The sequence below is a fragment of the Cyclopterus lumpus genome, chromosome 9 (genome assembly GCF_009769545.1).
Source record: "Cyclopterus lumpus isolate fCycLum1 chromosome 9, fCycLum1.pri, whole genome shotgun sequence".
NCBI lineage: Eukaryota > Metazoa > Chordata > Actinopteri > Perciformes > Cyclopteridae > Cyclopterus > Cyclopterus lumpus.
Window position 1 is genome coordinate 26,173,453 of NC_046974.1, and position 18,938 is coordinate 26,192,390.

The following is an 18,938-nucleotide window of genomic DNA, read 5'->3' on the forward strand; positions in this document are numbered from 1 at the left end:
TGTGGGTGGAAGACAGTTAAACTGTTACCCAAAAGACCTTTACAGCCAAAGTAAGGAAACAATCTTAAGTCTGACTTTCTCTTAACAGCAACATGGCCGGAGTTCAGTCCCGTGTTCTGTGACCGTGAGAAGCCAATGGATACGCTTAACGATGAGCAATGGATTCTCAAGTTGGAACAATCTTTCGCAGCCGTGCTCCTCCTGACCTTTTGCAATTAATGACTGCTCTAGGGTTTTATGCTTTGGGATCTTTACAGTCAGTAATATGCAAGTGAGTAAGTAAGTAAGTAATTTCCTGTCCACATCCGCTGAATTGATTTTTCTTGCAATTTCCTCCCCCATTCTTCGTTTACTGTGATTTGCATGTGTATGAATGTATATATATATATATATATATAAAATTCTTTTGTTCCTCCAAAAGTACATTTTTTCCTCCACTGACTAATTAGTTTTTCTAGTCCTATGTTCTTCTCTATCTAGAGGCCAACTTCTTGAGACATTAAGAAAGCAATAACAAGTATCACATCTTTCAATGCAGTAAAATAATTCACACTTTTCCATAACAAAGGCAACCCTTTTCACCCTGAAGTAAGTCTCTCAGCTAAGGAGACATTCATGCTGAAGTGTCCAGATTAAGGAGAAAACTCACAAGGACAAGCCAACTTTACAAGGTGAGTATGTCCCTACATTTCTGATCACATTTAGGCCTCAAAGTGACGTCCAAATGAACTTGCAAAAATGTAATCTGCAAACAGCTGCTGACAATGTTTTTTTCTTCTTACAAATGGCACGACAATAATCTATAAAACATGCAATCAATAACCATGCACACACTTTGCAGGTTCGCCTGTCCTCAAATGCACGGCACACATTGCAGATAGAAGCGGTCCTCCCTTTGTTTCTGCTGCTGGGGAACTCAAGGGCATTGTCAGTTTTATCAGCGCGTAGTGATTCATCAGGCTAGTAATAAGAGATGCTATCAGGTGCTCCCGGTGGCTTTGAGGGCCTATGTCCTAATCAATAGAATTCCAATTCTTCACTGATCTTCCTCTTTGATTAGCCGTACTAATCCAACACACAATGTTGCTGTCCGTTACTGAGCCAGGACAAAGCCCCCCCCTTCAGATCGTCCTTATCTGTGGTTTTGCGTTCACACCTGATAGAAGTCGGGCCTGCGGCGACGACATCCTCAGGCTCCTCTAATTGCTAATACACTTGGGCCAGCATGAGATTTCACTTGGCCTGGCAGGCCACAGGCAGTTAAGTGTGGTGATTGTAGTGAGAGGTGTGTCGGCGCACGGCGGTTGAGGTAAAATGGCTCGTAATTTTTCCCTTAAAACGGTCATGGGAGTCAGAGGAGTGGCCCGGATGATGAAACGGGTTGTGAAAAGGAGGGGGATGGAGGGGGGCTGTCAGTCAGTCGGTGAAGAGTGGCGTCGGCGGCAGGCACTTACTGACGTGGTGATGCTGATGAACAAGCCAAGCCTAATTTGAGTTAATGACTATGAAATATGCATCAAATTTCCCTTTCAAAAATGATCTGCGATGAGCCCAACTGAAGAGGAAATGAACCTGCATGAATCTGCATTAAGTAGTCAGCGTTTGGCTGCATGTTACAATTGTTTTTTTGTCCACTTTGTTGCAAAAAAAGCTTTTACTTAGATTTTACTTTAGAAATTTAGTAAGCCATTGTTGGTGTCTACCTTTTACCAGGTATTGATTATGGTGATGTGCTCACAGTCTTCACATGCTGGATAGTGTGTATTATGGGGCTTTGAGATTCATTTCCAATTGTGGGCCATTTGGTTTTACACTCAAAGGTGAATTGGCCTGATTTATGTAAATGTTATTATTCTGAAAATCACAATTTCTGTTGCGTCTTGTTGTCCTCAAGTTGGGAAAGAAAGCTGTTATACTTTCTTCATGGAACAATCTGCAGACTGCTATTAAAATTAAAATGTAGTATCCCTGCACACGTTTAAAACTGTGGAGAAATCTATTGAGTCCAGGATGTCTGTGTGTACATGTTTTCTATGATCATTTTGAATGTTACTCAGATCTTTGCGCTGTTATGTTTATTGTTGCAACTCTGTGCTGCTGTTTTTCTTCACCAGGTCACTCTTGTAAAAGAGATCTTTGATCTTATTGGGACAAACCTAGTTAAATAAAGGCTGAATAAAATAAAAAATATAAACATTATTAGCCTATACACTTTTATCAAATGTGTTCATAATTCCAGTTAACTAAACTTTAATTCAACAGGTGAGACTATAACAACACCACTGGTTTATATATAATACAGCATCCATAGTTAATATTTATCCATTCCATCAGTAGATTAGCCTATCTCAGCAGGGGGTCTCAAACTCATCCTAGTTAGTGGGCCAGACGCAGCTCAATCTGATCTCAAGTGGGCTGGACTGGTAAAACCATTGCATAACAACGTATAAATGACAACACCTTCAAATATTTCACTTTCTTTTCGTGAGAAGACGTGCAATGACATTCTGAAAACAGTCACAATGGACCCTTAGCTAAGTCCCGCCCCTTGAATGCACACTGGCCAATCATAGCATAGCAGCAGGCAGTTCGGACCAAGGTACCACAAGTATTGGTGCTGATGCAATAAAATACTTTTTGTGACAAATTATTGATTTCTTCACTTAGTGTGATCATGTACAGTAAGACGGGTCATTAGTGCGAAATTAACCCCTTCAGGATGATACAGGTTGGGTCGGGGCTCAATTTGCATTTGCTGGCTGCACAAAATCCCTTACATAGCAGTGCATTTTATTTAAAAATGTAAATTATTAATTGCAATTTTCCTCCAGTGGGACAGATTCAACCCTTTTGCTGGCCGGTTTTGGCTCTGGGACTGCATGTTCAACACCCCTGATGCTGAAGAACTGTATGCACTGCCGCAATTCATTATTATTTAAAGCTAAAAGTCCTCCCCTCAGCTGGTTGGGTTTACGCCTCAGCACCTGTCACTGCTTTTAAGGAACAGTCAATCTCCAATCCCGCCTGAGGTCCAGCAGGCCATTGTTGTCGTAGCTTCACATCATTTTGGATTTGGCATTGGTTCACCGACAGCAATGCCTGTGGTCATTTCAAAAATCAAGTCCCGCCCGAGGCTAGCTTCCGTCTCACTGTGAAGTTTTTATGACTTTCTCTCTTAAGAAAACTATTCTGAAAGGCAGTATTGGCCATTCTATTCATGTTTAAACCTACATGGGTGTCTAGCACTTAATTTAAACATGTGTCTTGTATTCCAACATGCTTTTCTTTTCAAAACAGGCAAAAGCATCCAACATTGTCCCTTTTATTGTGGTTCAGTGCTTTTCCTCCTTCTGTATTAGCTCTACATGTACACGCACAGCAGTAATCCATTACTGATGACATTAAAGCTCCTTCTTCCAACAATAGGCCGTTTTTCATGGCACGCGTTCTGTGCGGAAGAGCACAGGTGTAATTAATACCATTAGCGACGCCTCAGTTCCATTAAGTGCAACAGTAAGCCATGACGGGGTGCCGCCATGCACAATGCCAGAGCCTTGGAGACGCTTAAGCTGAATGGAATGCAGTCTTTATCAATGTTGTTAATTTGATTATTAATGTGCTTTTCCTGCCAAGACGTGTTACAATGTCTCATGTGACTGTACATGAGAGCATTTGTCGTTGTTTACGGGTAAAAGCTATCTCCTCGAGCTTTATTATTTGTGTTTACAGAATCCTGTGTATTTCCTCCAATGTTGGAAACAAGAATGACTCAAAGCATGGTTTAATTACAGTGTTAGCACAAAGATAGCCTACAGGGGCATCGAGGGAGCATCGCGACAGACAGTTCAGGTTTGAGGTTGAATACTAGAAGAAAACTGATGCTCTGGAGGAGCCTCTCAGCCATTGATCACACAATCAACTGTAGCATGAAAACAGGAATATTAATAGTGTCCTCATGTAAATAACTCAGAGTAACTCAGAGTAATGCCTTCAAGGACTTTTCATTATTGAATATAATCGTTTGATTAAGTGCATTTTTTGTTTGTTTTGCGTTACCAAAGCCTGCTAAAAAATCATTCAATAATGATAGTGTTGTTTTTTTTTACAATCATTTTTACAGTAGCAATGGATTCAAAATGAAGGGACAAAGTCACAAACAATGAAAACAATTACATGTAGAAGAGCGCACACGTTTCTATGTGTTCCTGTTGCCGTTCCTGTTGGACAGGCAGCACTGAGTAATGTTGTGTCTCTCCCTTGCTGCAGGTCTGTGTGGCATGCTAAACTCAATGTAATTTAGTTCAGAGTAAGGTTCTAGAAAGGTAATTAAGTGGTTCTGGTACTCCCGTGCCTCCCTTCCCTCCAGTGGGCCCAGCAGTATACGGCCCGGTAGCCAGTGTTGGCTCCAAACGGGGGCCCGGAGCAGCGAGGCGAAGCTCTGCTCCGGGCCAGAGGAGCTGCTGCCAGGAGCAGAGCTCTGCACCTCACGCAGGACCTCCGACTCCAAGGAAGCCACATCTTTAGCCAAATCAGTATTTCATTGAGACTGTTTCATAAGCAGTTAAACCAACATGAAGTGTAATGTAATGCTTCATAGCGTGTGTTATTATACAGTATTACTGATCCATAGGACCAGAGAGAGACTTATCTACCCACTGCTGCCTCTAACATGACCAAATATTACAGAGACAAACACAAATAAATGGTAACACGTTATAATAACTGCACGCTATGAAGCATTATATCATACTTCATCTTCAAATGGTGAACCCATCATTTATAAAGTGTGCAACAAAGCTTTAGAAATGATGAATTAAGTGTTTACTCATACTTAACTAATGCTTCATAGCCTCCAGTTATTATAAAGTGTTACTACAAGAACAATCTTTTCTCCCCACAAAGGGCATCACGCCCACCACCCCGATCCCTTCTGAGATGGTTTTCATCCCCGGGTTAGCTTCGATTACAATGAGAACGTGACCATAAGTTAAATTGAGCAACTGAATGTATTTTTGTTCTCTATAGTCTGGCTTTCATTTTGGAATCAGGCATTTCTGGCAATTCGTTAACACAGCAGCTGCATGTTGTAGCCCGGGGGCCAAGGAGGCTTTTGGTAGTTTCTCACTCTTATCTGTCAAATCCACTGATTGGCTTCCCCCCTGCTGGATGCCCGGCGTTAATGTGGCATTTGAATTGAGCTGACGGATACCACCAAGTGAACTTCCCCTTGTACTTTTTGTCTGCAGACAGAACGGCAAACAACCGAGGTTCCAAATTTCATTTTGCCATTATCAAGCGTACGACAATTTCACAGCACAGCAATCACACTATAATGAACTTCCAGAAGCAATTAAAGCCTCTTTCCTGTGGAGGGACCTTCATGAATACAAGAAAGCGGGCTTTCTCACTGCCTCTAATCACAGAGCATTCCAGCCGAGGTGTCACATTGGCTTTGTTGTTTGCCAGAAATCCCTTTAGGAGGCCTAAGTCAGGTCCTCTAATCAACACACTTCCACCTGACAAAATATAATGGGACTTAATTAGTATGGCCCGCCACTGCTTCCCTCACACGTCAAATCACAACCTCGGCCTGGAACTCTCATCAGAATTTACTGAACATGTAATGACTGTAGACCGTGTTGTGAATGTATTCAAGCATCATTTTTTTCCCAGCTGGTCTCGCCTGAGGGTTCACATATTTCCTCCATGATTAGTCATGGTCCAAACATAGAATCACTAAACTCCTACTCAATCTAATTTACGAACATGAAAACATAAATAAACAGAACAGAACTGGGACTTAAACCCAATGAATACAAATGATTGCATAACAAGGAAGTGCAATTTAGACTCTGAGAAATAAAGGTTCCTAAAGGGTTCTTCCTTTTTATTTTTTAGGGTTCGTTGTAAGTTCAACCCTTCAAGACTGTTCAAGACTGCTTCGTGGATCGTTGGCTTGGATAGCAGGATTCATCTTTATTTTACTGTTTAATATAACTGACCAGCCTGGCAGAATTGATATCCACTGAACCACTGGAATAGTAAAGGCTCATGATATCTCTATATATATATTTAAAAAAGTGTTGTAGGTTGCACTGGACCACATCAGCCCGTTAATGAGATTTCCAAAATCCAAGGCAGCTGGATATGAGACCAATGGTTGCACATTTCAAAGCAATACAAGGTTTAGGTTCTATGGGTAAGATCAACTAAGACGGTGACACCCTGGTTGAGTTCTAGACAAACCCCTCGCAATATAAAAGGGTTCTTGGGAGAAGGTCCTGGGTGAGTTGAACATCTAAGAAGATAAAAGTGTTCTCGGCAGAACTATATGGTCGGTTCTTTTGAGCACCTTTTAGAAGATGTACAAGTCCAGAATAGATAGGGTTCTGGGGGAAACATTACACTATGAAAGGGTTTTCTGGAGAACATCTCATAGGCTGGGTGCATTCTTTCACAGATGGTTCTAGGTTTAACGCTTTAGGTTAAGTTCTAAGTAGAGCCCTCTAATATATATTTCTAGGTTGAACCTTTGTAGAAGATAATATCAGTAACCAAAAGGGTTTGCCTATGACGACAACCCTAAGAACCCTATATGGTTCTAGTTAACACCTTTTATTTCTTTGAGTGTAAGACTAACCAAACTGCCCTTGGTGTGTATAATCACTGTAACACCCCTTTAATGCCAAGTACACTCATAGAACATGTTTTCAGGGCATTTAAAACAGACTGACAAATAACCTTTGGGACATATGGGGGCTTTGAACTTTCCAAACCAGCTAAATACGTCAGTATCCACTTTTCTATTATCATGCCAAACTACAAAGGTGTTCAGAGTTTAATGAAACTCTCCACTCTCCACCACAATAATGAAATGCTTCAAGGTAAGCGCTTTCAGGCAGGGTGACCCATAACTTACACAATGCAGCCTTAAATGAAATGTTAATTAGAACATGTTATTAAAGAGCTAAAATATTTAAATGTGCAGGGAGCAACTCACAGTATGTGATCATCAGAGAAAAGCATTTGAAAACCAGTGCAATACATTTCTGTGAGGGACGGCTTGTGTGAAACTGAATTTTGCTGAATTGGTAGAGTATCTCCTCCGTCGAGCAATGCAAGGAGCTTAAAATGAGCACATACTGCACATATTGCTTGACCCAGCTACGATTACTGAAGCTGCTTTGCCTTTGTTGGCTTTTAGGCTTAAACCATCTGAGATATTGAAGGTCAGTACATGTAGCTGTGATCAGGACCTGAAACCATCTACTTGCAGAGTGAAATGCTACATTAATGCATGATGACATTAAATTATCTCTCTTGTGTTTTCAATGAGTGAACTAAATCTTTGTTTTAAATCCAAAACAAAAGTCCGTTGCCTTCATGCACTTTCCAAGGATACTAAATGTCAGATGCTTTCTGCCAATGTTATTGCTGAGACTTCTCAAGTTCTCAGTGAAAGCAGAAAGAAACCATGCATTCTGCATTCTAATAATAACTTCTCACTCGAGAACGTATAAGAAACTGTTTCTCCAGAGGATTCAAGTGAGGAATTGAACTGAGATACAGACACATCTTTGGACGCCTGCACATCCTTTCCTTTAAATGACATGATAGCTGGCTTTGTCTTACCAGTGTTGAGGTCCTTGTACTCCTGGGAAAAGTGCTCATTCTGGTGCACCCATTCCCCGTTGCACTTGAAGAAGATCTGTAAGGCGGGCGCGGCTCGACAGCGCAGCTTAATGGGGTTGCTCTTGACGATGTAGGCGTCCTCCGGCTCCTGGATGAAGTGTGGCAAGGTGCCCTGCACCGAGGGTAGGGCGTCCGGCTGAGCATCCCCGGTGGCACCTGCAAACCAACACTGCGGTTACTCCATCATCCCACATCTCATATCGAAGAACATTATTGTATCGAGCAAATATGGAGCCAAATTAATTTCAGGTAGACGCACAATTTAGTCGTGAAAAACACTTTGAACTCCATTTTGTTTTACAAACAACAGTAAAAGAGCTGTGCCTTGCAATTTAAAAACGATTGCTGAGTGGGAAATGGTTGAATTCAAAAGCTAGTGTATTATATAATGGAAATGTGTACAGAGAATACAATTCGCCCCCCATTCAAGCAAAACTGTTCTCCTCAGAGCAATTTTCAGATGAATTGAAATGAGAGCGGACCAAGTGGAGAGGAATTAGGAGGGACTGATTACCTAAATTGTGCCGGTGGAGTTTGAATAGATCTTATCTCTGCCACAAGCCCTGGATTTTAGTCCACAAATAAACAGCCTTTGTCCTGCCGCTGTCCCACCGTGTCTTTATCAAGAATTCACAGCAGGTCACGCCCCTTTCTTTTCAGTTTTTCAGTTCAGGACTATTGTTCGTCGTGGCAGCTCATATATCTAAGCACAGTTTTGGAAACGCCATTCTTAGATTGTGAGAGCTTGACTTACAAGGGAATTTTATTTTCTAGTTGGAAGGTAGGTCTTGACCTCCATGTGCTTGCTTCCACACAGAGAGCTCTGGGGGCAGGGCAAATAAGGAACAGGATGTTTGTGCTCCTGCCATCCCCGGAATCCTTCTCAGAATTACACCTCGGTCCCATCAAGGCGGCTCCAGCTAAGCTACTCAGTGCTGTAAAAAGCCCATGAAAGCTATTATGCCCCACCATCAAATCCAATTCTGGCCCCTGAAATCGAATCGGCCCTCTCACCACCTCTCTCAATCAATGTTGTCCTTGTTAAATGGGTAAATGAATGGATGCAGGTGTAAAGAGAGGCCAAACATAAAACACATAGGCAGGGAGGTGAATGAATGGGAATACAATGACATTACCTACTGCAGGACAGGTAGATCTTTATTATATCGCGAGAGCACACACATCCTTTAGCTATTCAAAACACCATCATAACCTGTTTTCTTTGGGGTCAATGCATCCTAGAAAAATGAAGGGAAAAAAGCAAGGCACTAACAGGGCTGCTGCAGATGTTCTCTCATAAAACCCTCCATTAGGTAGCATTGTAAGATGCATTATATGTTTAAACATGCAGTGACATTTGTTTTGTGCTGTGAAAGCAGGTAACGACATTGAATTATGGGTAAAAACTGGTGATGTAACCGAATGCCAGAGGTGGAAGTTATGAATTACATTTCCTCGAGTTAACAAAGTGGTATTACTTGTATTTTGTACTTTTGTACATTTCAAGTTGTTGCGGACTGAACACAAATGTCACAAGCCAAAGTTTCTTGCACTATGGCCCAATTCTGATTTGTATTTTTCCACTGTCAAAAACTCAAACTATTTATTTTGCATTAATGGGGGAGCAATTATTTCTTTAACTGGTCAACGTGAGCAGTGTTTTTGGATCGCGGTGCTACACCTTTTTCAGACTCAGTTCAGTCTTAACGTTTGAGGGTGGGTTTGAAAAACAAGTCGTGCTTTATTGTTTGTTCCATTTTACATACGTGGTTAAATATTATGTCGTTGTGACCAGCTAAACTTTAATCTGCTTATAGCACTGTATAGTTATATTTCCAATCACTCATATATATTCATAATGCTTTAAAATGAACACTGTATCAAACATTATATAATGATTTATAAGGCCAAATACTTAATAATTCCCAGATCAGTGTATTATAATTCCAATAGTTGTAATACATTATAATAATTAATAATGCATTATAAAAAGATTCAAATGTATTACTGTGATATTTGACCTTATAAGTCATTGTAAAATGCTTTATGATGTGTTATGAGTATTGTTATAAAGCATTATGAATAGTTATTAGTTCTCATTACTGTAACTACATAGTGCTAAAAGCAGATTATAACGCTGTACATTTTTGCAATAAAAGCAGGTTTATGAGATAGAATTGTGTGTGACAAGCGAGCAAATTGTGAACAAGACTAAACATACAGGATAATAACTAATGAGAACCATGACAGAATGCTCAACACCAACAGGTCGAAAACAGTCCTATAAACAGATGGAGATGACATTTTCTTTCTGGTGCTGATATACGACGGCGAACGCATGGGACAGAAGTGATGACGGGTTCGGGGGACGGCGTATGAAATGGATTCATTATTTCTATCTGCAGAGGTACTCGGGCCAGAGCACATGTGATGAAAACCTGAGTCCTGTCAGCTTTTTAATTTCTTTCTAACCCTGCCTCCATGTTGTCTTTAATACATTTCCACCCATTTACTTATTCATGTCATACATGACATTTAAAAAAACAACGGCAAGAGAATGTACCGTGGAGAAATCACCGTGGAGATAGCTTAGTGTGAAAACGCCCTGCCCTTTGAGATGCAGTGACGGCTTTCAGAGCGACCATATATATATATATAAATATATCACCAAGCGTGGAGGCACGCTATCACGCCAGCTATCACAAGCTGTCCACACACACTGAGATCGTCTTCATCTCAACTCTTTGCTGTATAATTCATACGTCCTCCTGCATCATATGCTCCTCTGGCGTTGGCCCTGCTGGTTTCTTCACTGTTCTCCCTGTCTAAGGGTTTTTCTGTTTTTGGGGAGTTTTTCCTGATCCGATGTGAGGTCAAAGGTCAGGCATGTCGTATGTGTACAAATTTGTAATTTGTGATATTGTGCTATACAAAATAAACTGAATTGAATTGAATTGAATATATCTACCTCTTTCCTGGTTCTTGTTTTATGTTCTGAAGAGGAACAGTTTATCATGACACCTTGGAGGTAATTATCATTCTCATCTTTAGCTAAACTGATGGATTCTCAAAGAATGTAGGAACTGTGTGACCTGGTGCGAGTCAACAGAGAGCTATTTTGAAAAGAACCATTGCTGGTGCACGTCAGCACTCCGTGCTTCTGTGACTTTGGAGGCGTTTTGTTCCGAAGAAGAAAAGTTTCTCTTCCTGAATCACATTATCAAGAAAACCAGACGGCTCTTACATGACCTGCAACTATTAAAATATTAAGAGCTGACTATTTCACAAATTATATCACCAGTAGAATTACAATGTTGCCATGGATTGGGGAGTACCTACCAGCGCTGTTGATAAATAATGGCAACTATTAACTATCTTGCAAAAAAAACCAAAACACTTTTAAATAACCCCCTGTGGCAGTAATATGATTATTTTTTCAGAAACAGAAAAGTTCAATTCAATTCAGTTTATTTTGTATAGCCCAATATCCCAAATTACAAATTATCCTCAGAGGGCTTTACAATCTGTACACATACGACATCCCTGACCTTTGACCTCACATCGGATCAGGAAAAACTCCCCAAAATAATAGAATGGACAGAAGCAATAGCATCTATTGCTGTGACATTCCAATTTTAAATCCAGTAAATACATTCCCATGTACTAGCAGCGGTTGGCTTGTTTGTGTCTTACTGGGAGCTAGATTATGGCTTTATAACAGTTTTCAGAGAAGTTCGATCCCCGGCTCTGCTAGCCCATGTCGATGTGTCCTTGGGCAGGACCTTAAACCCCAAATTGCTCCTGCAGGCTCGGCCTGGGGTGTATGAATGGGTATGATTGATTAGCTCACCCTGATGTCCTGGGCAGGTAGAACCCTGCATGGTAGCCCCTGTCATCGGTGTATGAATGGGTTTGAATGGTTGAATGATGACATAGTGTTCAAGCACTTTGTGTGGTCAGAAGACTAGAAAAGCACGACACAATACAGTCCATTTACCATTTACCATAGAGAGACCAGCAGGGGAAGGAGCTGGCTGCTCTCTAGCTACCAGTAATTCCAACTTTATTTACATGTTGTGTGTTCGTAGGTTTGCCAATGTAAGAGTGCATTAGAGAATAATCGTGTCACTTCTGTCTAAAACCTTTACTTTTTATAAATAATTGAACAGTTGCTATTGTGTCTTTATGTATAGTCAGATTGGTGCGCGTGTAATTATGTTATGAGCATTTTACCAAAATCAAGCTCAGCCTTAGAGATAGGGTAAGGAGATGAGTTTCCTCTGTAGGGGGGGCAAGCTCAGCCTTAGAGATAGGGTAAGGAGATGAGTTTCCTCCATAGGGGGGGCCAGGCTCAGCCTTAGAGATAGGGTAAGGAGATGAGTTTCCTCTGTAGGGGGGGCAGGCTCAGCCTTAGAGATAGGGTAAGGAGATGAGTTTCCTCCATAGGGGGGGGCCAGGCTCAGCCTTAGAGATAGGGTAAGGAGATGAGTTTCCTCTGTAGGGGGGGCAGGCTCAGCCTTAGAGATAGGGTAAGGAGATGAGTTTCCTCCATAGGGGGGCCAGGCTCAGCCTTAGAGATAGGTTAAGGAGATGAGTTTCCTCCATAGGGGGGCCAGGCTCAGCCTTAGAGATAGGGTAAGGAGATGAGTTTCCTCCATAGGGGGGCCAAGCTCAGCCTTAGAGATAGGGTAAGGAGATGAGTTTCCTCCATAGGGGGGGCCAGGCTCAGCCTTAGAGATAGGGTAAGGAAATGAGTTTCCTCCATAGGGGGGGCCAGGCTCAGCCTTAGAGATAGGGTAAGGAGATGAGTTTCCTCCATAGGGGGGCCAAGCTCAGCCTTAGAGATAGGGTAAGGAGATGAGTTTCCTCCATAGGGGGGCCAAGCTCAGCCTTAGAGATAGGGTAAGGAGATGAGTTTCCTCCATAGGGGGGCCAAGCTCAGCCTTAGAGATAGGGTAAGGAGATGAGTTTCCTCCATTGGGGGGCCAGGCTCAGCCTTAGAGATAGGGTAAGGAGATGAGTTTCCTCCGTAGGGGGGCCAGGCTCAGCCTTAGAGATAGGGTAAGGAGATGAGTTTCCTCCGTAGGGGGGCCAGGCTCAGCCTTAGAGATAGGGTAAGGAGATGAGCTTCCTCTGTAGGGGGGCCAGGCTCAGCCTTAAAGATAGGGTAAGGAGATGAGTTTCCTCTGTAGGGGGGCCAGGCTCAGCCTTAGAGATAGGGTAAGGAGATGAGTTTCCTCCATTGGGGGGGCCGGGCTCAGCCTTAGAGATAGGGTAAGGAGATGAGTTTCCTCCATTGGGGGGGCCGGGCTCAGCCTTAGAGATAGGGTAAGGAGCTCGGACATCGGGAGGGAATTATCCAACATACTGTGCTTTGTGGTTTCACACATGAAAAGAAATTCAATTATCACTTTAAATATAACTGTAACTTTAAATGTAACTGTAACTTAAAATGTAACTTAAAATGTAACTAACTTAAAATGTAACTGTAACTTAAAATGTAACTAACTTTAAATGTAACTTAAAATGTAACTGTAACTTTAAATGTAACTGTAACTTTAAATGTAACTGTAACTTTAAATGTAACTATAACTTTAAATGCAACTTCAACTTGTAACTTCAACTGTAACTTTAAATGTAACTGTAACTTTAAATGTAACTATAACTTTAAATGTAACTTCAATTTGTAACTTCAACTTTAACTAACGTAAAATGTAACTGTAACTTAAAATGTAACTGTAACTTTAAATGTAACTTTGAATGTAACTATAACTTTAAATGCAACTTCAACTTGTAACTTCAACTGTAACTTTAAATGTAACTGTAACTGTAAATGTAACTTTAAATGTAACTTCAATTCGTAACTTCAATTTGTAACTTCAATGTAAAATGTAACTGTAACTTAAAATGTAACTTAATACATCTGACATACTGGAGACGCTCCGTACCCAGAGAGCTTTCAGAGGAGGAGATGTTTGGCCACCGCTGCCACACAGAGAGCCTTCCTCTCCTCCCCCACCTCCCCTATTACATCTTTATTATCTACACAGTCCAGTGCAGAGGACATGCTTTAAGTTACATTTAAAGTTAAAGTTACATTTAAAGTTAAAATTACATTTAAAGTTAAAGTTACATTTAAAGTTAAAATTACATTTAAAGTTAAAGTTATATTAAAAGTCAAAGTTACATTTAAAGTTAGTTAAAGTTAAAGTTGAAGTTACAAGTTGAAGTTACAAGATGAAGTTATGACTTAAAGTTACAAGTTAAAGTTACAAGTTAGAGCCACGTGCATTTTTTTACAGGGTTTTAAATGGTTTGGTAGAAAATCCAGAACTGCTTTTTCTAGTTTTATATATATAGATATACATACATATATATGTATATAATATATATGTATATAAACACCTCTCGGTAGTAGCCACACCATTTAAATTTCTCGTGAAATTTTCTAGTTACTGATGATGTCAGAAACAGAAGGATGCATGCCAGTGCTGACTACAGATCACAAAACAGCTTTTATTTATGGAAGCCTGCACATTAAAGTGTTCAAACAGAAATAAACACTCCTTCAACCTAATTTGAAGCACTAACATATTTAATGGTTGGGGCATGGCATTCTCCTCCATCTAACACCTTCCTTGCCACTAAGCATCCTTACTCTAATCAACTAATTGGTGCTGGGAGGAATAAAAATAACTCAACGCTGCCGAGTCCAGACAAGCCTCTCTTTTCACATTGCACAACAACTAATGATGTGCCATGCCCTTTTTTATGAATGTTTAAACATTCAGCACATTAAAAAAGGTAGCAGATAATTGGAACAAGGTGACAATCCACGCTCCATAAACCTGGAGCTGTAGCGGTGGCTGCTCCGCTCTTGATGGATGCTCATAAATATCAGCCTTAATGAAGGAAATGACTGTGGCGCCAATAAGTCACTTATTTCCTCATTACGCTGGTTAATTTTAACACTGCCTCTAAAATGCTCTCTCACCCTATCTGCTGCCAGTCACAGGTTTCCACCTGACTTAACATGTGGCTCAGTGCGGTGGACCTGCAGCTGATAGGCCCTGGGTATCACCCTGCATACAGGGACACGGACGACATGGCGGCGCTAGTGTCGGCTCGGGCTGGCTGACAATGCCTGGGAGCCAGGGGACCATGTTGAACAAAAACAGATTCAAATCAACAATCTCTTAGAGACATGCCAGGGCAATGAGCACTACACGTGGCCTGTTTGGATATGCAAGGAAGCATTGAGATTTTAATGGCGGGGCTATACAGTCATGCAGCTTTGGACTTTTGAAACATTGACAGAAAAAACATTCCTCAGGAAACAAGGTCTGTTAGTGGACCCCCGAGGCTGCATTGTTTGTTACATCCAACAACACAAAGCAACATAATGACAAGTGTGTGAAGTCGTTTCTGATGGGGTTCTTATGTAAACCTGCCTTTTTAAAGTGCAGATGACTAAGACTTAACATAACCAGTCTTTGAACAGCTGTACTGCTTAGAACACAAAAGAGTTTTTTGTCCCAGACCGTTCTCATGTTGATGAGAGACCGTGAATCATATGGACCTGGTCTCCGTAGTGAACCCCATAGGTTCCTGTAGAGCCGTTGTGAAGCTCAAAGTGGGTGGCTCTGGACGTCGCCATCTTGGAGACAAAGAGTAACTCCTGGCTAATCAAAAACTGGACAAAGAGGTGGATCATTTATGGAGATGAGGTGGCAAAGGTGACCCAGCAGAGGAGAACCTCAAATTGCTTGTCACGTTTGGAGAATTAAGGCTGGCTTTTGGAACAAGAAGAGAGAGATCCGTCCCTGGTGTGGCTGAACCCTGTCTGTCTCTACACTACCTACGGTGACGATTTTGGGAACAAACTCACATGTATTAGCGCATGCTGTCATCTTGATATTTTACTTATATCTGAAGAAAACTCTTGCGCTTACTATGAACTCCGGGAGCTCAGGGATAAGCAGTATAAAAAATGCTAAATGAAATGTGTAAATCAGAGCCAAAACGACACAAGGCAGATCCAGTTACTCCGAACTGTAGACAGTCAGCCTGCTGAAACGTGATGGTTTGACCTCTGCCTGTCTTCACCCGTGACTGGTAGCACCGCCACAATGTTCATTCGGTGTCTGGAGTGCATGACAGGATAGAACGAGATGAGGAGGAGCTGAGATGGAGTGCATTAAAAGAATGGGTGTATAAAGAGAACTGCATACAGCGCTGGAGGCAATTGAAGGGAAATAAGCCAAAAACTACAGATGTGTTCAATCAATTCAATTCAGTTTATTTTGTATAGCCCGATATCACAAATTACAAATTTGCCTCAGAGGGCTTTACAATCTGTACACATACGACATCCCTGACCTTTGACCTCACATCGGATCAGGAAAGGGACAATGTTAGGAGCACGATCACAACCACCTTTAATAAGTTGATACCATGTTTTAAAGAATTACTAAATTGCACTGCACTTAATCAAGCTGAATGGCAAAGCCATGTGTATGGAAAATGGGCTCTAGTCTGGTAGTGAGAACCCTTAAGAATAGAATCAAAGGAATTATTGACCAGAACATTAAACTACGTCTTGAAGACGATATACAATTCTTTGAGGATCATACTGAGTTTCGTGGTAATCTGGGTAAACATCTGTCACATTAGTTTCTTTTTTCTTTTCTTTTTTTAAACGAGAAACAACATTATGTATCATGAAAGCTGATACCATATTTTTTCTTCAAAACCATCACGAGGGGACTTGGCAAGAGCTCAACTAAACGTGATTCTGAAACCATTCCCATTAAAAAAAAGGTGAATGATGTCACGCGGTTCTTTGAAGGTGTGTCCGAAAGCCACTACATTGCACAGTTTGCCTCAGCACCAATCCTTTGCAAACTCTTCTAAAATGGGCCCTGGAAGAGAAGGGGTTCCTGAAAGATCAAGCCGACAGCACGATGCGCATCTCCTTTCCGGGCCTCCTGACTGAGTTGGACATTATTATTTCACACAGCCGCTCCACAGCCAAAGTCCTTTAAAACATTCTTCCTCTCACATCCGCGGGGATCACTGGGGACTTCTCATGGATTTTTTACAGGAGCTGCGATAGGCGAAGGGCAAGGATGAGGAGCGTCAGCAGTGTGAGTACCGGCTTTACATGGTGAGCACCCTCTCAGCTTTTCAGCAGGAGTCCTCCTTATTTGAAAGGCAGAAGGGAGGTGTCACACTAATCCTTGACACTAAAGGAGAGAGATTGGCTGAACAAAAATGCAGGAAAAGGCTCTGCACGCGGCGGCGCTGAGAGACCGCTGGGTGAACTCCAGAATATAGGTGCTGGAGACTCTGAAAGGATAGGAAACACACACTCCCATCCGTGATACTCATGTGTAAATCCACTGACACTCCGTCTCACGCTAACCTCAACGTGAACTCGAACAGAAATCCGATTCAAATCTCGAAGGACCGGTAGTTTTGCATACTTCGCTGTGTGTACTTTACATGCCGCGAGACTATTTCCAAAAGCATAGCATCTATTTTAGGATACACTGCCTACTTTAAAAGCTTCTTCTGGTTTCGGGTTTATTCCAGTTTACTTTAAAAACCAACAGACTTGCCGACATGGAACGGTGATCCGTCAGAGTGCTTTTAGTTGCCTTTGTTATATATTATCAGTCAAAGATAAATCACTGCGGTGTAATGCAGTTGTGAGCAGGAAGGTTTGAGACACGTGTGTGCTGACCAACAGCCATTCAAGAAGACCAAAATCACAGAATCACAGTCATGACATCCATTTTTACTAAATTGTTTGTTTTACAAGGTCATTTACTCACAATGCTCATGAATGTATCGCTATTTGATGGTCTTTACTCAAATCATAGATCTGAGACAGCAGTCAGTTAATCAATACGTTGATTGCCTCACTGACATTAAATCATGGATGCAAACCAACTTTCTCAAACTCAACTGTGATAAATCGGATATGATCATCATCGGCCCCAAATCTCTCACCAAAACCAGTCACAACTTCTGCCTCACCATTGACAACTCCACTCTGTCTCCCTCCCCTCACATCCGCAACCTCGGAGTCATGTTTGACAGCAACCTCTCATTTGAACATCACATCAAACAAATCACCAGAACCTCCTTCTTCCACCTAAAAAACATTGCCCGTCTCCGCCCATCACTTTCTTCATCTGCTGCTGAAACTTTAATCCACGCCTTCATCACCTACAGAATTGACTATTGCAATAGTATTCTTTATGGCACATCTTCCAAAATCCTAAACAAACTCCAATACATCCAGAACTCTGCTGCTCGCCTGCTCACCCACTCCCGCTCCCGTGATCACATCACCCCTGTTCTCCAGAACCTTCACTGGCTCCCCGTTCCACAACGGATCCAATACAAAATCCTTCTCCTCACTCACAAAGCCCTCCATAATCAGGCCCCCTCCTACCTCACCGACCTGCTCCACCACCACACTCCATCAGGCCCCCTCCTACCTCACCGACCTGCTCCACCACCACACTCCATCAGGCCCCCTCCTACCTCACCGACCTGCTCCACCACCACACTCCATCAGGCCCCCTCCTACCTCACCGACCTGCTCCACCACCACACTCCATCAGGCCCCCTCCTACCTCACCGACCTGCTCCACCACCACACTCCATCAGGCCCCCTCCTACCTCACCGACCTGCTCCACCACCACACTCCATCAGGCCCCCTCCTACCTCACCGACCTACTCCACCACCACACTCCATCAGGCCCCCTCCTACCTCACAGACCTGCTCCACCACCACACTCCATCAGGCCCCCTCCTACCTCACAGACCTGCTCCACCACCACACTCCATCAGGCCCCCTCCTACCTCACAGACCTGCTCCACCACCACACTCCATCTCCTCTGATGATCTCCTGTCCATCCCACATAGGACCAAGCACCGGACGTGGGGGGACAGAGCCTTCTCCATATCTGCCCCCTCCCTCTGGAACTCTCTCCCCAAACTCATCCGAGACTGCGCTGATCTTTCCTCATTCAAATCGCAAATCAAAACCCACCTGTTCAGAACTGCTTTTAATGTGTGATTGTTTGTTTTTTTGTTTTTGTTTTCTTATCAGGGTCCGAGCGACTTAAAGTCCCTATTTATTTGTTTTATTTGTTTTACCTGTATTTTAGCTATTCTTATTTATTTTTAGCTTTTAGGATGTTTTAATTATGTGAAGTGTCTTTGAGTATT

At 42.1% G+C, this 18,938-nt stretch overlaps 1 protein-coding gene across 1 annotated transcript in view; it reads right to left on the reverse strand.

Annotated features, from left to right (window-relative positions):
• The window catches only part of unc5db (unc-5 netrin receptor Db), a 179,853-nt gene that overhangs the window by 86,619 nt on the left and 74,296 nt on the right, over positions 1-18,938 (reverse strand). The window contains exon 2 of the mRNA XM_034541792.1: positions 7,633-7,848. Coding sequence (XP_034397683.1) covers positions 7,633-7,848 — 216 coding nt within the window. The remainder of the gene's footprint in view (positions 1-7,632; positions 7,849-18,938) is intronic.